This window comes from Coregonus lavaretus (genome assembly GCF_964263955.1).
Source record: "Coregonus lavaretus genome assembly, chromosome: 8".
NCBI classification, from domain to species: domain Eukaryota; kingdom Metazoa; phylum Chordata; class Actinopteri; order Salmoniformes; family Salmonidae; genus Coregonus; species Coregonus lavaretus.
In genome coordinates, this window is record NC_139995.1 from 35,949,931 (window position 1) to 35,972,611 (window position 22,681).

The 22,681-nt window shown below is 44.4% G+C and overlaps 1 protein-coding gene across 1 annotated transcript in view; it reads right to left on the reverse strand.

The window, feature by feature from the left end:
• The window catches only part of LOC311133848 (growth/differentiation factor 11-like), a gene marked incomplete at both ends in the record, with an annotated part of 49,497 nt that overhangs the window by 24,419 nt on the left and 2,397 nt on the right, over positions 1-22,681 (reverse strand). Inside the window, one exon of the mRNA XM_084167449.1 lies at positions 8,307-8,680. Within this exon, the coding sequence (XP_084023575.1) occupies positions 8,307-8,680 (374 nt within the window). The remainder of the gene's footprint in view (positions 1-8,306; positions 8,681-22,681) is intronic.

A 22,681-nucleotide genomic window follows, 5' to 3' on the forward strand; every position in this document is an offset into this window, starting at 1 on the left:
CCGAAAGGGTCCCCCCCCTTCCCTGGAGAATGGAGCTAGTAGGATGCTCCTGGATGACTTGGTGGATGTCCCTGTCCTTGATCCTACCAACCAGCCATGGAGATATGTCACTCGCTGTGGAACAGCGTCCTCTGGCAATGGGGGCCTCCTTGGAGATGTTAAGCACGGACCGGACACAGACCAGAAATAGCTTCGCCGCCCTGGTTCCAGAGGTTCCGGCACATTCTTCCCTGGGGGCTTCCGAGTCGAGATCGGATCCAGAGGTACCTGCGCCTTCGTCCTCTGTTCTGTTTCCCTCTCCGGTGGCTTCCTTCGGGTTCAGATCCTCAGAGCTCCCATGCTCATCAGACCGTGAGGCTGTCCGAGACTCCGGCCAATTTATCATCCACGATGGATACTACAGCTGGCTCTGGTCCATCGGGCCCCACCGCCCTTTGGTCCTCGAGGGGTTTGCGAAACCACTTGAGGCGAAACAACGGCCGGACCTCCTCAGCCATTGCACCAGCTGTCGTCATCGGCAGTTCTATGGTAAGAAACATCCTGGTTCCCGGGGAAAAAAACCCTGTGCTATCCTAGAGCACGAGTACAGGATATTACAAGGCTGCTTCCGACTGTTCTACGACAGATGCCGGTAGCTGACGCTGTCGTAGTCCATGTGGGGTCAAACGACATTAGGAGGGCTAGTTCGGAACTGCTGAAAATTGATCTTAAAGAACTGATTCTAGCACTGAAAGATTTAAAAAGCGCTAATTATTTCAGGTCCGGTACCATCATTGGGCCGCGGGTGTGAAAGATTCAGCAGGCTACTGGCATTACACACCTGGCTAAAATACTACTGTAGCTCTGTTGGAATCACTTTTTTAGATAACTTTCACACTTTCTGGAAACAGAAGATGCTCTACAGGAATGACAAAGTGTTCCAAATCATCTTGGCTCCTGGACTCTGTCCACGCATTCCAAGGCTGCGTTGAGACAATAACTTATCAATGACCCAAGCCCACCTTAGATAATCCCCATCATTGTGTCGCTGAGTTGTCGTAGTGCTGCTGCAAATATACAGTGTCCCAGGGGTGTTGGCAGACACAATGTAAGTAACTTAATTTATGTCCCTCTAACTGCCCTGAATGCCTTTGTTGATCCTACATCTATTTTATGCAGTAATCATGTACTGATAGCACTGCGGCAGTGTGCCCTAGTAGGAAGTCCACTGTCATAATGATATCAGCTCAAACATAAATAACATTGTAATGTCTACTTCTGATAAGCTTCCCAGTAAAGCAATAAAAACAATCAAGCATCTCAGAAAAGTACATTAACAGATGTAGCCTAAGAAACAAGGTTCATGAAATTAATAACTTGCTAGTAAAAGATTACATTCATATTATATTTCTGAAACTCACTTAGATAATACCTTTGATGATACAGTGGTAGCAATACATGGCAATAACATCTACAGAAATGACAGAAATGCCAATGGGGGCGTCTATTCAGAACCACATTCCTGTAAAGCTTAGAGAGGATCTCCAGTTAAATACTGTTGAAGTAATATGACTACAGGTTCATCTGCCTCACCTAAAGCCCATTCTTGTGGGAAGCTGCTATAGGCTACCAAGTGCTAACAGTCAGTATCTGGATAATATGTGTGAAATGCTTGGTAATGTATGTGAAATCAAAAGAGAGGTACATTTGCTGGGTGATTTTAAATATTGACTGGCTTTCATCAAGCTGCCCACTCAAGAAAAAGCTTCAAACTGTAACCAGTGTCTGCAACCTGGTTCAGGTTATCAGTCAACATACCAGGGTAGTTACAAACCGCACAGGAATGAACTCATCAACATGTATTGATCACATCTTTACTAATGCTGCTGAAATTGGCTTTAAAGCAGTATCCAAATCCATTGGATGTAGTGATCCCAATATAGTAGCCATATCTAGGAAAAACAAAGTTCCAAAGGATGGGCCTAATATAGTGTCATACAATACGTTTTGTAGTGATTCCTATGTTGATGATGTAAAGGATATTTGCTGGTCTGTGGTGTGTAATGAGGAGCAACCAGACGCTGCACTTGACACATTTATGAAATTGCTTATTCCAGTTACTAATAAGCATGCACCCATTAAGAAAATGACTGTAAAAACTGTTAAATCTCCTTGGATTGATGAGGAATTGAAAAATTATATGGTTGAGTGGGATGAGGCAAAAGGAATGGCAAATTAGTCTGGCTGCACAACAGAATGGAAAACGTACTGCAAATTGAGAAATCATGTGACTAAACAGAATAAAAAGAAGAAGAAACTATACTATGAAACAAAGATAAATGATATAAAGAATGATAGTAAAAAGCTTTGGAGCACCTTAAATGACATTTTGGGCAAAAAGGTAAACTCAGCTATAACATTCATTGAATTAGATGGCTCATTTATCACAAAACCCACTGATATTGCCAACTACATTAATGATTTTGTCATTGGCAAGATTGGCAAACTTCCACTCCCGAGTGGCGCAGCGGTCTAAGGCACTGCTTCGTAGTGCTGAGGCGTCACTACAGCCTTGGGTTACGGGAGACCCATGATGCAACGCACAATTGGCCCAGCATCGTCTGGGTTAGGGGAGGGTTTGGCCGGCCGGGATTTCCTTGTCTCATCGTGCTCTAGCAACTCCTTGTGGCGGGCCGGGCGCCTGCAAGCTGGCCTCGGTCGTCAGTTGGACGGTGTTTCCTCCGACACATTGATGTGGCTGGCTTCCGGGTTAAGCGAGCAGTGTGTCAAGAAGCAGTGCGGCTTGGCAGGGTCGTGTTTCGGAGGACACATGGCTCTCAACCGTCACCTCTCCCGAGTCCGTAGGGGAGTTGCAGCGATGGGACAAGACTGTAACTACCAATTGGATATCACGAAATTGGGAAGAAAAAGGGGCAAAAGTATATTAGCAAACTTGGGCATGACATGCCAGCAACAAACACCGACACTACACATCCAAGTATAACTGACCAAATTATGAAAGACAAGCATTGCCATTTTGAACTCCGTAAAGTGAGTGTGGAAGAGGTGAAAATTGTTGTCGATCAACAGTGACAAGCCACCGGGGTCTGACAACTTGGATGGAAAATTACTGAAAATAATAGCGGACAATATTGCAACTCCTATTTGCCATATCTTCAATCTAAGCCTACTAGAAAGCGTGTGCCCTCAGGCCTGAAGGGAAGCAAAAGTCATTCCGCTACCCAAGAATAGTAAAGTCCCCTTTACTGACTTAAATAGCCGACCAATCAGCCCGTTACCAACCCTTAGTAAACTTTTGGGAAGGACATTCAACAAGCACAGCACTTACACAAATGACTGATGATTAGCTGAGAGAAATTGATGATAAAAAGATTGTGGGAGCTGTTTTGTTAGACTTCAGTGCGGCTTTTGACATTATCGATCATAGTCTGCTGCTGGAAAAATGTATGTTATGGCTTTACACCCCCTGTTATATTGTGGATAAAGAGTTACCTGTCTAACAGAACACTGAGGGTGTTCGTTAATGGAAGCCTCTCCAACGTAATCCAGGTAGAATCAGGAATTCCCCAGGGCAGCTGTCTAGGCCCCTTACTTTTTTCAATCTTTACTAATGACATGCCACTCGATTTAAGTAAAGCCAGTGTGTATGTATGCGGATGACTCAACACTATACACGTCAGCTACTACAGCGACTGAAATGACTGCAACACTTAACAAAGAGCTGCAGTTAGTTTCAGAATGGGTAGCAAGGAATAAGTTAGTCCTAAATATTTCAAAAATTAAACACATTGTATTTGGGACAAATCATTCACTAAACCCTAAACCTCAACTAAATCTTGTAATAAATAAAGTGGAAATTGAGCAAGTTGAGCTGACTAAACTGTTTGGAGTAACCCTGGATTGTAAACTGTCTTGGTCAAAACATGTTGATACAACAGTAGCTAAGATGGGGAGAAGTCTGTCCACCACAAAGAGCGACTTACAATTGGCTCAGAACAGGGCAGCATGGCTGGCCCTTAAATTTAAACATAAAAAATATGCATGTCAATCTCTCATGGCTCAAAGTGGAGGAGAGATTGACTTCGTCACTACTTGTTTTTGTAAGAAGTGTTGACAAGCTGAATGCACTGAGCTGTCTGTTTAAACTACTAGCACACAGCTCGGACACCTATACATACCCCACAAGACATGCCAGACATGTCTTTTCACAATCCCCAAGTCCAGAACAAACTATGGGAGGCGCACAGTACTACATAGAGCCATGGGGAGGCAGGTAGCTTAGTGGTTAAGAGCGTTGTGCCAGTAACCGAAAGGTCGCTGGTTCTAATCCCCGAGCCGACTAGGTGAAAAGTCTGTCGATGTGCCCTTGAGCAAGGCACTTAACCCTAATTGCTCCTGTAAGTCGCTCTGGATAAGAGCGTCTGCTAAATGACTAAAATGTAAAATGTAACTACATGGAACCCTATTTCACATTAGATAACTGATGCAAGAATCAGATTTTTTTTAAACAGATACAAAATACACCTTATGGAACAGTGGGGACTGTGAAGAGACACACACACACACACACACACACACACAGGTACAGACACACACATACGCACACATACAGTGCATTCGGAAAGTATTCAGACCCCTTGACTTTTTCCACAATTTGTTACGTTACAGCCTTATTCTAAAATTGATTAAATAGTTTTTTTCCCTCATCAATCTACACAAAATACCCCATAGGTTTTTAGAATCTATTGAAAATGTTGTTGTTTTTTACCCGGAAATATGAAATTTACATAAGTATTCAGACCCTTTACTCAGTACTTTGTTGAAGCACCTTTGGCAGCAATTACAGCCTCAAGTCTTCTTGGGTATGACGCTACAAGCTTGGCACACCTGTATTTGGGGAGTTTCTCCCATTCTTCTCTGCAGATCCTCTCAAGCTCTGTCAGGTTGGATGGGGAGCGTCGCTGCACAGCTATTTTCAGTTAGTGATATTATTTGTGATATTATGTCTAAATAACGGAAAAGTGGTGCGTGCATATGTATTCAACCCCTTTGCTATGAAGCCCCTAAATAAGATCTGGTGCAACCAATTACCTTCAGAAGTCACATAATTAGTTAAATAAAGTCCACCTGTGTGCAATCTAAGTGTCACATGATCTGTCACATGATCTCAGTATAAATGCACCTGTTCTGAAAGGCCCCAGAGTCTGCAACACCACTAAGCAAGTGGCACCACCAAGCAAGCGGCACTATGAAGACCAAGGAGCTCTCCAAACAGGTCAGGGACAAAGTTGTGTGAGGAGTACAGATCAGGGTTGGGTTATAAAGAAATATCAGAAACTCTGAACATCCCACGGAGCACCATTAAATCCATTATTAAGAAATTGAAAGAATATGGCATCACAACAAACCTGCCAAGAGAGGGCCGCCCACCAAAACTCACGGACCAGGCAAGGAGGACATTAATCAGAGAGGCAACAAAGAGATAACCCTGAAGGAGCTGCAAAGCTACACAGCGGAGATTGGAGTATCTGTCCATAGGACCACTTTAAGCCGTACACTCCACAGAGCTGGACTTTAAGGAAGAGTGGCCAGAAAAAAAGCCATTGCTTAAAGAAAAAAATAAGCAAACACGTTTGGTGTTCGCCAAAAGGCATGTGGGAGACTCCCCAAACATATGGAAGAAGGTACTCTGGTCAGATGAGACTAAAATTGAGCTTTTTGGCCATCAAGGAAAGCGCTATGTCTGGCGCAAACCCAACACCTCCCATCACCCTGAGAACACTTGTCATCTCCCGTCTGGATTACTGCAACTCGCTGTTGGCTGGGCTCCCTGCCTGTGCCATTAAACCCCTACAACTCATCCAGAACGCTGCAGCCCGTCTGGTGTTCAACCTTCCCAAGTTCTCTCACGTCACCCCCCTCCTCCGCACACTCCACTGGCTTCCAGTTGAAGCTCGCATCCGTTACAAGACCATGGTGCTTGCCTATGGAGCAGTGAGGGGAACGGCACCTCTGTACCTTCAGGCTCTGATCAGTCCCTACACCCAGGCGAGGGCATTTGCGTTCATCCACCTCTGGCCTGCTGGCTCCCCTTCCTCTGCGGAAGCATAGTTCCCGCTCAGCCCAGTCAAAGCTGTTCGCTGCTCTGGCACCCCAATGGTGGAACAAGCTCCCTCACGACGCCAGGACAGCGGAGTCACTCACCACCTTCCGGAGACATTTGAAACCCCACCTCTTTAAGGAACACCTGGGATAGGATAAAGTAATCCTTCTACCCCTCCCCCCCCCCCCCCCCCCAAAAAAAAAAATAATAAAAAAAAAATGTATAATTGTAAAGTGGTTATCCCACTGGCTATAGGGTGAATGCACCAATTTCTAGTCGCTCTGGATAAGAGCGTCTGCTAAATGACGTAAATGTGCCCTTGAGCAAGGCACTTAACCCTAATTGCTCCTGTAAGTCGCTCTGGATAAGAGCGTCTGCTAAATGACTAAAATGTAAAATGTAATGTAAAATGTAACACCATCCCCACAGTGGAGCATTATGGTGGCAGCATCATGCTGTGGGGATGTTTTTCATCGGCAGGGACTGGGAAACTGGTCAGAATTGAAGGAATGATGGATGGCGCTAAATACAGGGAAATTCTTGAGGGAAACCTGTTTCAGTCTTCCAGAGATTTGAGACTGGGACGGAGGTTCACCTTCCAGCAGGACAATGACCCTAAGCATACTGCTAAAGCAACACTTGAGTGGTTTAAGGGGAAACATTTAAATGTCTTGGAATGGCCTAGTCAAAGCCCAGACCTCAATCCAATTGAGAATCTGTGGACATTCAGAGACTTGTCCCGAAGCCACTCCTGCATTGTCTTGGCTGTGTGCTTCGGGTCGTTGTCCTGTTGGAAGGTGAATCTTCACCTCAGTCTGAGGTCCTGAGCGCTCTGGAGCAGGTTTTCATCAAGGATCTCTCTGCACTCTGCTCCGTTAATCTTTTCCTCGATCCTGACTAGTCTCCCAGTCCCTGCCGCTGAACAACATCCCCACAGCATGATGCTGCCACCACCATGCTTCACCGTAGGGATGGTGCCAGGTTTCCTCCAGATGTGATGCTTGTCATTCAGGCCAAAGAGTTGTTTCTCATTGGTGGAGTGCAGATAATCTTGTTTCTCATTGGTGGAGTGCTGCAGAGATGGTTGTCCTTCTGGAAGGTTCTCCCATCTCCACAGAGGAACTCTGGAGCTCTGTCAGAGTGACCATCGGGTTCTTGGTCACCTCCCTGACAAAGGCCCTTCTCCCATGAATGCTCAGTTTGGCAAGGCGGCCAGCACTAGGAAGAGTTTTGGTGGTTCCGAAAGTCTTACATTTAAGAATGATGGAGGCCACTGTGTTCTTGGGGACCTTCAATGCTGCAGAAATGTTTTGGTACCCTTCCCCAGATCTGTGCCTCGACACAATCCTGTCTCAGAGCTCTACGGACAATTCCTTCGACCTCATGGCTTGGTTTTTGCTCTGACATTCATGGGACCTTATATAGACAGGTGTGTGCCTTTCCAAACCATGTCCAATCAATTGAATGTACCACAGGTGGACTCCAATCAAGTTGTAGAAACATCTGAAGGATGATCAATGGAAACAGGATGCACCGGAGCTCAATTTCGAGTCTCATAGCAAAGGGTCTGAATACTTATGTAAATATGGTATTTCTGTTTTTTATTTGTAATAAATGTGCAAAAATTTCTAAAAACCTGTTTTCACTTTGTCATTATGGGGTATTGTGTGTAGATTGATGAGAAAAAAAATAATTTAATCAATTTTAGAATAAGGCTGTGACGTAACAAAATGTGGATAAATGGAAGGGGCCTGAATACTTTCCGAATGCAATGTAAGCTAGCACACGCACTATACACACACGTACAGTGTAATATTGTTGTATGGTGGTATTATACATTTTGTATTGTAGATATGTAGTGGTGTAATAATGTTATATGATGTACTGTTTTATCTTTTGTTTTATGTGTGATGTAAGTGCCTTAATGTGTTTGGACCCCAGGAAGAGTAGCAGTTAATGGGGATCCCTAATAAATATAAATGCCAATAACTGTCTCAAGTGGTCTTTCCTTGATTCCTCGCATCCTATCTCCCTGAGTACTTCTCTACCATATTAGAGGAGAAGGTCCAAGGTCCCTCCCTTTGGACCTTCTTCTCCAATGCATTTTGAATAGGAGGTGTGGAGAGAGGATGCCAGGAATCGAGGAGAGATTTATTAACAAAGTGTCAGTGTGTAAGTCTGCGACAGGTCTGAGGGTCCTTACCAGCCCTTCCTCACCCGGTCTCAGCGAGGTCACTGCCAGGTCGTTGCCGCTCTCATCGAAGGCATTGATGTCGATCCCCCAATTGGTGTGCGGCTGCTTGAACCAGTTCTGCAGCACGTGCTTGAAGTCGATACTCTGCCAGTGGCCCACACGTGAGTTGAGCTCAATCTTCAGTGAGCGGATGCGGATGTGGCGGCTGCCCTGCTCCGTGACAGGCTTCAGTCTGAGGATCTGCAGGTAGACGGTGGAAGTCTGCTGCAGCGGCCGTAGGTACACCCACAGCTGAGCCTTCAGCACCTTGGTGAACATGAGCTTGGGGCTGAACTTAAAGAAGCAGCAGCTGGGCTTACCGTCCAACTGCACCAAGGGCTCCGCTGTGGGACAGAGAAGACAGAGAGGGTTTCCACATGAATAAAGGTTTAATATCTGTATAAATATAGCTCTACATAAGAGATCAAACAAGGTGTCAACATACAAAGGATGATCAATGACACTGGACTGGAGCATGGCTTTACAAATATCATTGTAGCATTGTATGTTTGTCTATGTTGTCAATATCTTTCATACTTTAAGATGCAAAAGAAAAAAAGGTATTGCCTTAGAAAAAACTGCTTCACAAATAAACATTTTGAGAGTATACAAACATGTAGTAAATGTTACAGCTAACTATGAGGACTGGTCAAACGAAGCCTCTAAATCCAATGAGTGGATTTGCCAGACGTCATAATGAAGATATCAGATATCATGGTGGAGCACTGGAGCTATTATCATATTGCTTTATACCTATCCAATCCTTTCAGTTCTACACGGTGCCTAGGGGGAAGGGGCTTGGGTCGATTTAACATTTTGCAACTGACATTTCACCCAATGGAAGCTCTCTGAATCCAAGAGCCATTGGTTTACATCAGTAAATAGACTGACACAGCATGGAGATCCCGCCTAATCTGGGGTTCATAGGTCAAAACCGATCTCTGCACAGCTGCCACCAAAATCACAGGCAGGAGGAGTGAGGGGGAGTTAGATGGGTGTCAGAAGAGGCAGGAAAACAGCTAAGCAGCACTAACCATAAAATGGTTACTAGATCCCCTGATCAAACTCATGATGGAGCCGTCAGTTAAACTATCAAAATAATTAGCCGTTTAGGAGCCATTTCTAGTCTAGACTCCCGATCACAGCCGGTTGTGATATAGCCCGGGATCGAACCCGGGTTTGTAGTGACGCCTCGCCTTAGACCGCTGTGCCACTCGGTCCCCAAAACTAACTAACATTCGTGGAGATTTTAATGGGCTATGTAGAGCTGAGCTGTATGATAAAGTAATTTGGGGACAATACATACTCTCTGTAACACCCAAATGACAAGTTATGGTTGGTTACTGTTGCAGTCTCAGAAGTAAAAAAAAAAAGAAAAGAAAAGAGAAAAGAGAGAAGCTTTTAAACCATTGGATATCCATTGACTATTCATATCTTAGTACTTGGCCTTCATTCAGAGTATTTCATTGATGTAGGCTATCACTTATGTGGCTGGCTGTGGCTGTGTACAGAATATGTCATATGCATTCTGACTCATTTGCATGGACTGCCCATCTAGAATAATGACATGCACCCAACGCCTATTTCCATGTAAAGCATTCTGTCTATCATGAATTAGGTGAAAATGTATGCCGTCAAGATTTATTAGCAGATTATCTTGTTTTTAACGACACCATACCAGATAACGTATTTTAAATGGAAGCACGCTGTCTTTAAAGGAAAACATGCTTTAATTTGGTTTATGTATTTATTTCAATGTATTGAGGGGCCCCTTCCTAAATCCAGTACCTACATTTAATGGAACCAGATATTATAAATGAGGTACTGTACATTCAACATTGACAGAAACTTTCCACAGAATTCACCAGTTGGTAGACTGCCGATAGTTTGGTTTTGAAGCAGACAGCCGAGAGTGTTAATGATCTAGACTGAGCTGAATGGAGGCTTGTGTTCCCGCTCATTGTTCTCTGCTGAGAAGTGTGTTGCTGCCTCATTTTAACAGAAAGCGCAGGGACCTGTCAATCATTGTTAAATCTGAGGTTGCTCAGGCAACCTGCAAAGGCTTCCTGGGTCAAAAGGTCACTTTGGCACCTCGGCCTAGTTAAGAAATGGGGTCAGAGTTCAAAACCGTCAGCCTTTTACATCCCGGGGTGCTGGGGAGGGGCAGTCTAATAGCCAAATTGAGTTTGAAGGTCAAGGTCGACCCTATGGCGATGGTAATATATGTTTTTCTTCACAACAGTCCTTTCACCTATTCACACCCATTTGCTATTTCAAAGATATACAACTCAACTTATTCAGCCGCAATTTGTTTTTGTTGTGTTTGGGGCAGGCTTTAGCAGCCAATGGTGAATTGTTTACCAGCATGCATAGAGGGATATGAATTCAATGAGGTAAAGATAAAAATCATAACCATTAGAAGAGTCCAGAGGAACATTGAATAAGTGCCAAGCGAGGGACAGACGTGGTCCTTCAGCCTGTATTACGAGGGCCAGTCATTAGTGAGTGTAAATTAAACAGTGTCTCACGCTAGACAAACAATATGTCAATGTTCCTTTTGGTAGGTTGCTGGGGTCGCAGCAATTAACGTGTTGTTGTTGTGTTTGCTCATCAGCACCAAACCGGGAATGAATGATTCTGCAGTTTTCTCCAGGTTTACTTGAGATTACTATTTGTTGTTGTTTCTCTGCTGCATAGTGAATGGTGAAACTATGACAATGCCTTTCTACACTCTCTCTTTTATCCACATGAACAACTAACCAACAGCTGAATGAAAAGACTCACTTGAAACAACCGGTTTGAGTTGCTTTGGCAAATCACTTTCTCCTATACATTGCCTGCAATAAGATAAGATCTACAGTAGAGTTTCCTACATAATCTGTTTTTTGCTGGTCATGATACATTTTGTGCCATATAACAGTAAGTTATTAAACACACATGCACAACATATGAGCTACATCATGCTAAACAATGAGAGCATTGATGGGTAAAATCAATTTGTGCCTTCATACAGCGTGAAAGGGAATAAAATGGAGGGGAACTCAGTGAAATGTGCATACCTGCAGCCTAATTATGCCATATATCTTGGCAGAACTTTCCACCCATATTAAATGAGGAAGGCTTGTAAAGATCACTCAAAACCAATGGGATTTTAAGCCCTGGCCTGAAATAGCTTGATCCCCGTTGCCAGGAAATATTACTGATGAATAGAGTATTTTCCTGCCCGTGGGGTGTAGTAACATTTATGTGTCTTCATTTCCTGTACCCATTTCTTTATAACAGAAGACCCCTCCCCAATCCCCCAGTCCCTTTACCCAAACCTGGGGGCACAAGTGCAGGTTTTGCATACAGCACCACCTACTGGTGCAATGACAACCCCTCTCTCATCAGAGTCCCTCCTACCTACCTCCTCTCAGAAACACAATTCAACTGTTGACTGAGATATCAACCTTCACCTACTTCTGGTTACAAAGACAACCAAGAAGGACGCATACATGTGAGTGTGAGCAGTGTTTTTCCTATAGGACGTGCCTGTTTTGTTCTTCTCTCCTGTTTCCACTACTGCAGTGTGGAGTGCTGCTCTGCTTCATTACTGTAGCAGCTTATTTCCCTACGGTGTGATGGGAGCATATGTAGCACATGAGTTTTAACTGCCAAGGCACAGCAGGTCTGCAGGTGGGACTACTGAACATCTGGCCCTCTCCCTGGGTACATGTTTTCCAACGCTAGCTCGGGGCGCTTTGTGTTCATGTAAGGGAACACTTATAAAGTATAAGGGTTTATTCACCATTGTCATCTGTTCATTCAAATACCTCCGAGGCCATTTCAAAGCATGCCATGTTTTAATGGTTGGCAGTAATACTACCAGGTGGTGCTGCATGGACATGGCAAGAGAAGAACGAACGTGATGACCACACACAGTATATAGGAGATGCAAAATACGTTTTACACAGAGAGAGAAGAGTGTAGGCGATATTATTCACACCATATGCTGTGTTGCAAAACACAACAACACATTAGAACATTGCACCATGAGCTGACCTCAGAGAGTGTCCCCGAACCAGACACAAAAAGCTAGGCTGACATTAGACTGAAAGATGGCAAACAGACAATCCCATTGCTTTGTTATGCACAGTTCACAATGGAGCCTTCTGCTTGGTCTGATAGGAGGCACATAGAGAATGTAGATTAAGTTGGAATATTTGATGGAGACACCACATCCAACCTCTCCAGTCCTATTTGTATGAAGGCAATCTGGGCTGACAGACAGAGAGGATGGTTTGTGTATCCTGCTGTCCATCAAAAGGCTATTCCTTAGTGGTAAGTTGCAACAATTTATAACAATCACCCAATGCAGACTATTCACTGGTTATAAAGGGGAAAGTGCCAATAAGATAGTGTCAGAGACAAGCAAACAACTACTGTAAAATTGACCCATGGTTGTACATTCGCTGAGAATCTTTACGTTTATGATATGTCAGTTAGTAAACAATGTAGTTGTTCCTTGTTGCACTAAGATAGCAAGTTCAGTTCGTTTTTTCTGTCTCTTGAATTCCTAAAAATGTAATGATCATGGTTTGAACTTGTATTCAAACATTGGTGGTTTTGAAGTCCCCACGTGTATGTGTGTGGTTGTGTGTGTCCGTGTCCACACGTGCAGTAAAAAAGGAACAGCATGCCAATCAGGTTCAATAGATAGACTGCCAAAAAAATAGTGAAAAAAATAAAGAAAAATGGTCATCCATTATGAATGTCCAAAACGATAGTGCATAATGGCATAAACCAAGATGGGGATTGCATTTGCATATAGATCTGTATTTTCTTTTCTTAATGGGAAATGCAAATGTGCCATTTTGTGGTGAGTGTGCGTTTGGGAGCCCTGGCATTGGATAAATGTGACTCTAGGGTATCCCTGCGCACCTCGGCAAATTAATCATTGTGACACGTTCACGACCCTTCTAATAAGACAGAGGCCACAGTGCACCCCTCAACCATCCCATCCCAGCCCCCCTCCCTCTTTGTCTCGCAGCCTGTCCCAAGGGGGAGGAGAGGAGGACGGGGGGTGGGGTGGGTGGGGTGGGTGGGAGGGGTAGTGGGGGTGGGGTGGGTGGGAGGGGTAGTAGAGGTGGGGAAGGGGGGGGTGAAGTTGGACCCCTCATTCAGACCCCCTCCCCTGGGACAACGGCAGGCACAAGACTCCTATTAGGAATGAGCACAGGAGCCCCCCAGGAGCAACAAAAGACACCTCCTAATACTCCCTGTTCCAACCCAATGAGGGCACACACACACACACACACACACACACACACACACACACACACACACACACACACACACACACAGGGGCCCCAAACAGACTCTCTCCTCAAGACTGCGATAATATAACCCTTCCACAGAAAAGAACAGAACCACAGAAATGCATGCAGAACTGCAGGAGGGAGAAAGAGAGAGAGAAAGCAGTGAGCTGAAATAAGCCGGACAGCTGGACAGCAGGAAACGAGCAGGGTTTTGTGTGTGTGTGCGCGCATGTGTGTTCTGACGGATTCTGACTGAGATGGGATATTATGATTAATTCTGCAAAGCAACTGATTCTGCAAAGAAAAATAGTTTGGGTTTTTACTGCGAAATAATTTAACAACACAATGTCCATTTATTTCAGCTATATTCTGTGTCCTGACAGAGAAGCGTGGTGTCCTGAATGACATTTTTATTCTCTCCTACATTGTACCCTGCATTATGTCCTTATGGCTTCCTCTATGGAGTTAGTAAGATTAGCTGTTGAATGTAACCTATAAACTTCTGCATGGGAGATTCTCACCTAAGTGGATCACACCAGTAGTCACACTAATTAAATTAACGCTTTTGAGCCCACAGGCAATCTGCGTCATATACAGCGTCATATTATAATTAAAAAGTATTCTGCACCAAAATCCATAATTCATTACATTTTATTCATTTAGCAGACGCTCTTATCCAGAGTGACTTACAGGAGCAATTAGGGTTAAGTGCCTTGCTCAAGAGCTCAGACAGATTTTTCACCTAGTCGGCTCGGGGAGTTGAATCAGTAACATTTTGGTTACTGGCCCAATGCTCTTAACCGCTAGGCTACCTGCCACCCTATAGCATGAGATGATATAGCAGTTAAAGTCCCTTAGTGAGTGCATGAGGTGAGCTTAGTCAGTGTACAACACAAACAACACAGAGGGACTGATGACGTAGACAAAGCTTTGCTTTAGTGTGTGTCCTTTGACCCTTTTGCTCTCTCCCCATATCCCTCTCTATCACTCCCTCTCACCCTCCTGCACCCAAATGGGCTGAAGGGGCACAGAGGCCAGAGGGACCCACAAAAGGCGAGATGTTTTGATGCACTCCCTCCTTGCCCTGTCTTTGGGTGATGATGTGAGCTTGGCCTCTCTGTTTGCCTCACTGAGCTATTGAGGCCTCCCTGAAGCACACTCAAAGCCCAAAACCTCGGCCAAGGATTTTCACTGTGGACAAAGTCAGCGTGACCAGGCCTTGTCAGCCAGAGTGACGTTCCCCCCTCCTTTGAATCCCTTTTTTGTCCATACTATTCACTCGACAATGTCCATACAATGTGGGAGTATCTGTTATCCCATTCCAAATCAGTCACAGCTCTTTTTTTTTCTCCACCAGCACTGTACATTAATAGAATCAAACTTGGCTCCAGGCCTAAAGAACATTTGGATATTTGGACAATGTGCTGCTTCCATATAATGAATTCCTGAGTTGATCACAGCTCTCGGCATACTGAAATGCAGGCAGCCATAGGCGATTGATGAATAAGGTAACTCTCAGGGCCACTTATGTCTCTAATTAACATTTAATTTAGATATTCATCAGCTGTGGCGCCGGCGATCCGCTCAATGCGCACCGTCCAAACCTCTTTTAGGCACGTCGGAATCCTGGTGGGATCCGGCATTGTGTCCACGCTGCATTTCCTCTGATCAGAGACGCCTTCATTTAGGCTCTTCCATAAACGTCTCCACAGCACCGCCCGACTCGCCAGTCAGTAATTTTCCCCTCAATGATCTCCATTTTATATTTTCTCCTCTCCTCCTCTCCTTTCTTCCCTTGTGTCCCTCCTCTACACAGTGCTTAATTACTGGTGGGAAGTAATTATTTCCTTTATTAGTGAGACGTAACATCTGTTTCAGGTCTTTTTAAGTGTACCTATAAAAGCCCCTCCGTGATTTTGTCCCTTAAGGATAGTACTGGGCTGCTTGTTGCTCCCTGTGGACCCCCTCCCCAACACTCCTCCATGCATCTCTCCACCACTGCATGCCCACGCACTATGGGGCACATACAGCGCAGCAAGCTGGATGCTAGCTCCCTGAATCCCCTTAACAGGCACTCAGCAGCATTCCAGCTCACTACTAGGTACACACACACACACACACACACGACAGGAGGAATTGATGCATTTATTGGTCCATAATTGTGACATTAATGGGGAAGCGAAAGCTACTGCGTCATAGTGAAAGGTGGAGATATGTCATGTGGGGAACCGGCTTTTTTCACCCGATTTGTCCAACTTATCACCTCTAAAATGTAAATAAAACACTATAAAGAGTTTATATAATGTCTCATTACATACCTATTTGAAGGTTTGTGTCGATTTTGAATAGGGTTTTAGGGTGGCGCTAAATTTATGTTCACAATTAAACTGTGGATGTCACAGTTTTTGAGAGTCATGATGGCTCGCAGTGATTACGTGAAAAATTAACATTTGATTGAATTAACTATTGATTAACTAACGAGTAATTAACATTACACTCACCATTGATCATTTCTTGTTTTTAATCTGCGAGAGAAGCGCTACACCTGGTGGAAAGAGGCTGTACGGCACAGAATGACTGAATAATGCGTGCCGTACGTTACGTCGTGACATGTCACACTTTAACGTACTGCGTCAGCAGGGTCAGTTTTTTCAACTTTTCTCCAATACTTTTGGTCCATTACCATGTCAATCAACGCTGAATCGAAACTTCACACCCCGGATTTTGATGCCAACACAGTCACTACAGTCCCATTAGTTATGTATGGAACGGAGTTAGCTACCGTTAGTGGATATTGGTGTAATGTACTGTAACATGTTATCTGCTGAGGTAAGGAAGGTGTATTATAAGCGTGATTCCTGAATGTATAGTGTGTGCGTGTACGTGCGTGCATGCATGTGTGTGTGCGGGACCCATGTTTTAAGTTAAGTCTCCCAGAGAAAGGGTGGGGACTAGTTGGTGTGGTGGGTACATGGGAGCGTGGGAATACGGAATGAAAGGTGGAGGGAGTGAGATTCCTGAAAGTGCTGGGGAAATTTCGTATTTAGACTTTGGTCCTTTGAAATTGTATTAGCCATAAAATTGACAGCGTGTTGTGCTATTTCAACAGGCCTGACAGTTTCTAGAAAGTTTTCATTTCTTCTTAAACAAACCAGTAATGACCAGGCATCCCAACAAGTCATCACCAAAGTTTGTCTTTCCCTTCTGTGGCTCCCTCAGTGGCTTGTCTTTCCCTTCTGTGGCTCCCTCAGTGGTTTATCTTTCCCTTCAGTGGCTCCCTCAGTAGACGGGAACATGTCTCACCATCAAACATAGCCTTCCATGGAATGGATAAAAACCTCACATACTCATCGACTTCCCGCAAACACTGGCCAGTAGGCTGAAGACAGTCCAGCTTCTGCTGGCCTGTCCTTTTAGCGCTCTCCCTCTTAATGTTTATGGTTCCTGCACCTTCAGGAAATGACCCTTTTATAGGGTCAACACTATAAAATACTTGGGTTTTTTTTGGGTGGGAGTGGTTGGTGTGTGTGTGCGCGCGCATGTGTGTGTATGGGGGTGGAGGTAATGCTGTGTAAGCTACTACCGGTTCTCCTTTGCTGCCGAAGAAAGAGACACGATGAGGTCAATTGGCTCCTCGTCCAATATATCACATAGCTGTGAACTCTGTGACCCTTTTTGTCAAAAGGGAGACTTGTTGTCCAGTGTGTGTGGGTGTGTGGCATACGTTTACCTGCATGTGCCCACACGTGTGTAGACCAGATTAACAATTGAGAAACATAAGAAAATAGGTAATATACACTGAACAAACATTTTAATGCAACATGCAACAATTTCAAAGATTTTACTGAGTTACAGTTCATGGGTGGTCCTCTGTAGCTCAGCTGGTAGAGCACGGCGCTTGTAACGCCAAGGTAGTGGGTTCGATCCCCGGGACCACCCATACACAAAAAATTTATGCACGCATGACTGTAAGTCGCTTTGGATAAAAGCGTCTGCTAAATGGCATATTATTATTATTATTATATAAGGAAATCAGTCAATTGAAATACATTCAATAGGCCCTAATCTATGGATTTCACATGACTGGGAATACAGATATGCATCTGTTGGTCACAGATACCTTAACAAAAAGGTAGGGGCTTGGATCAGAAAACCAGTCAGTATCTGGTGTGACCACCATTTGCCTCATGCAGCGCGACACATCTCCTTTGCATAGAGTTGATCAGCCTGCTGAATGTTGTCCCACTCCTCTTCAATGGTTGTGCAAAGTTGCTGGATATTGGCGGGAACTGGAACACGCTGTCGTACACGTCGATCCAGAGAATCACAAACATGCTCAATGGGTGACATGTCTGGTGAGTATGCAGGCCATGGAAGAACTGGGACATTTTCAGCTACCAGGAATTGTGTACAGATCCTTGTGACATGGGGCTGTGCATTATCATGCTGAAACATGAGGTGATGGCGCCGGATTAATGGCACAACAATGGGCCTCAGGAGCTCTTCATGGTATGGCTGTGCATTGAAATTGCCATCCACAAAACGCAATTGTGTTTGTTGTCCGTAGCTTATGCCTGCACATACCATAACCCCACTGCCGCCATGGGGCATGCTGTTCACAACGTTGACATCAGCAAACCGCTCGCACATACGACGCCATACACGCTGTCTGCCATCTGCCCGGTACAGTTGAAACCGGGATTCCACTGTGAAGAGCACACTTCTCCAGCGTGCCAGTGGCCATCGAAGGTGAGCATTTGCCCACTGAAGTTGGTTATGACGCCGAACTGCAGTGAGGTCAAGACCCTGGTGAGGACGTCGAGCATGCAGATGAGCTTCCCTGAGATTGTTTGACAGTTTGTGCAGACATTCTTCGGTTGTGCAAACCAACAGTTTCATCAGCTGTCGGGTGGCTGGTCTCAGATTATCCTGCAGGTGAAGAAGCCGAATGTGGAGGTCCTGGGCTGGTGTGGTTACACGTGGTCTGCAGTTGTGAGGCCGGTTGGACGTACTGCCAAATTCTCTAAGACAACATTATGGTAGAGAAATTAACATTCAATTCTCTGGCAAAAGCTCTGGTGGACATTCCTGCAGTCAGCATGCCAATTACACTCTCCTTCAAAACTTGAGACATCTGTGGCATTGTGTTGTGTGACAAAACTGCACATTTTAGAGTGGCCTTTTATTGTCCACAGCACAAGGTGCAGCTGTGTAATGATCATGCTATTTAATCAGCTTCTTGATATTCCACACCTGTCAGGTGGATGGATTATCTTGGCAAAGGAGAAATGCTCACAAACAGGGATGTCAACAAATTTGTGCACAAAAACCAGAGAAATACGCTTTTTGTGGATATGGAAAATTTCTGCGATCTTTTATTTCAACTCATGAAACCAACACTTTACATGTTGCGTTTATATTTTTGTTCACACACACACACACACACACACACACACACACACACACTCTTTCCATGACATAGACTGACCAAGTGAATCCAGGTGAAAGCTATGATCCCTTATTGATGTCACCTGTTAAATCCACTTCAGTCAGTGTAGAGGAGGAGACAGGTTAAATAAGGATTTGTAAGCCTTGAGACATGGATTGTGTACACTGAGTGTACAAAACATTAAGAACACCTTCCTAATATTGAGTTGCACCTCCTTTTGCCCTCAGAAGAGCCTCAATTCGTTGGGGCATGGACTCTACAAGGTGTCAGAAGCGTTCCACAGGGATGCTGCCCCATGTTGACTTCAATGCTTCCCACAGTTGGCTGGATGTCCTTTGGGTGGTGGACCATTCTTGATACACACAGAAAACTGTTGAGCGTGAAAAATCCAGCAGCGTTGCAGTTCTTGACACACTCAAACTGGTGCACCTGTCACCTACTACCATACAACGTTCAAAGGCACTTAAATATTTTTTCTTGCCCATTCACCCTCTGAATGGCACACATACACAATCCAAGTCTCAGTTGTCTCAAGGCTTAAAAATCCTTCTTTAACCTGTTTCCTCCCCTTCATCTACACTGATTTAAATGGATTTAACAATTTGTTATGTTTTATTTTACCTTTTATTTTACCAGGTAAGTTGACTGAGAACATATTCTCATTTACAGCAACGACCTGGGGAATAGTTACAGGGGAGAGGAGGGGGGATGAATGAGCCAATTGGAAGCTAGGGATGATTAGGTGAGGGCCAGATTGGGAATTTAGCCAGGCCAGCGGGGTTAACTCTTATAATAAGTGCCAAGTGACATCAGGTGACATCAAAGCTTTCACCTGGATTCACCTGGTCAGTCTGTCATGGAAAGAGCAAGTGTTCCTAATGTTTTGTACACTCAGTGTATGTGTGCCATTCAGAGGGTGAATGAGCAAAACAAAAGATTTAAGTGCCTTTGAACGGGTTATGGTAGTAGGTGCATGGCACACCGGTTTGAGTGTGTTAAGAACTGCAACACTGCTGGGTTTTTCACGCTCAACAGTTTCCCATGTGTATCAAGAATGGTCCACCAAAAGGACATCCAGCCAATTTAACACATTGGAGTCAACATGGGCCAGCATCCCTTTGGAATGCTTTGGACATGCTGTAAAGTCCATTCCCCAGACGACTCAGTGTTTTGTACACTGTAGTGACCATGTGTATAGTGGATATTTTCGTCTCGTGTGGATGTTATCTGACTTAGTCTTGATTATGTGCCCTTTTTAAAAATCTATTCTGGATTTTACACTTTTCTACTTTCTTTCCTTTTTTTATATTGAATATTGCATTGTTGAGGAAGAGCTTGCAAGTAAGCATTTTACTGTACAGTTCATACCTGCTGTTTCCTGTACATGTCATAAATAAACTTTGATTTGATTGTTCTCGAGTCAAAGGAGAAAACCTGTTTAAATCTCAAACTGTTTGCTCTGTGGTTGTGGTTTTGAACCCTGCTTAAGACTAGAGCTAGAATCGCAACTTAACCAGATGTTGGACAGGTGTTGGACTTAAGTGTTCAAATTGCAATAAGATGGGCCAATTACTGAAACAATCCAGAGACGGGAGGATGACAAATTACCAACAAACGTTTTCCAAATGTACGCAGTTGTGTGCTGTGAGAGAGAGGGGGCATTGATGGGAGAAGGAGGTCTGGTCTCGATGCCATGGACAGGTGACAAATGAGGGCCTATTAGGGTCAAATCTTACCCAGGCAGACCATGCACCAATACACACACACACACAGCCTGTTTTTACAGGACTCAGCTCAAGTACAAAATCAAACACCTGTCTGTGTATCAAACTAACAAACATATACAAACAGTTTCAAATCCTTTGCACTGTGATTCATAATGTTGTGATACAAATGAACCACATAGGACCAATGCAGTTTCTATGTGCGCAGCTTCGCTCCATGCACATGGGTAGTGCACTGCATCGATATCCTTTTCAACACACTGTATGGGGAGGGAATGCTACAGTACGTTACTGTGCCGCACTGTGATATAAATAGCTTTTCCATGAAATTTCAGTGTAATTAGCGACCAGAAAGCATGGACCCTCTCAACCCCCACTGCGGCACCCACGTACCTTGAGCGAATACTAAGAAGCAACTCTGGCACCGGTCCAGTTCAGCATGTACTGTGTGAACCTGCATGGCCCATCAAAGGCAGTGTGCACGCCCGTGAGAGGGTGATTGGGTTCGAGGTGCGTTGGGAATAGTGTTTGAAGTCCTCCCTGGCTTTATCTGAGAGACGGAAAAGGCGCTTTTCATCATCTTGTGGGATTGCCGAGGCGCCACAGGCAAGAGAGATGCAGTCCTTCTCCTCTCAATGTGAACACCAGAGGAAAGTGATGATGGAGAGAGAGTTCAGAGGAAGAGGTAGAGAGATGAGGAATAGAGAGAGAAGAGAGGTAGAGAGAAATGAGAAAGGATAAAATGTAGAGTGGGAGGAAGAGGAGAAAACAGGAGAAAAAAAGAGAGGGAAATATGCTAATGCAGCCCCATTGCATCCTGCTAACTGCGCAGAGCAGGGTAGCACAGTATATGTTTCTTGCACCAGTGTCAGTGAGTGCACTCCCATTTATTCAAAACAAAGCAGCAGCAGCTTCCACGCCTGACATTTTAATAGAGATATCTTATGGACCTATCAATAACCACGGCCCACAACTGTCTAATAAACAAGCCATTGAGAAACAGAAACATGGGGTTTCCATCCATCCCATTCAAAGCCCATTCCCCAGCAAAACAAAAGCCTCTGCTAAACGCAAGAGTCACTCTTCGCCCAGTCCCATCATATCATATCTGTGCTGCGGATGCTCCTCTAATGGACAGGAGCAGCTGTGTTGTGTCATATAATGTCCGGCCCGAGGAAGAGTGCAGAGACAGGTTCAACACGTCCGTACACAAAAAGAGAACAACCCTGGACAGAACATACTGGAATGGAGGCACCACAGCTGTGTAACCCTCAAACACAAGATACACTGTTTGGTCATGAGAAGAGGGGGAAAAAAACATTTGCAGTTTGTCCCACTAACAACATACATGCAGAGTGATGGGGAAAACAGCTATGTTGTCAACTGGTTGAGACAGCTGGACATACTAAGCCTGGAGGAGAGCCTACATTGACCATTCTACATCACATCGTTGACCTAAAAAACCTGAGCCATGAGAATCACATAACAGTCATATATCATTATATTGATAAATGCTTCTATCCTACAACTTTATGATGCTCTGCATTCTATGTAAATGATCATGCATAGGACTTGGTCAAGGCTTCAAAATGCGCTACTGCTCTACAATTGTGCATGTTTTCCTCCACATCTCCATTCTCTAACATAGACTATAGGCACTACTTGTTTAAAAAAACATTGCCCTTGATCATAGGAATCATTTTCCACAATGGTGAGCTGCCTGCCAGCATGCAACAGCAGTCAAGATCTCATGCCTGGCAAGAACATTGATGCATCCCTCAGAGGACCAAACCAAAGGCTTAACTTGCTTTGAGGGTTGTCAATAGCAACTGACACTGTGATATTCATTACCATGGGCCACAGTTGTTTTGGTAG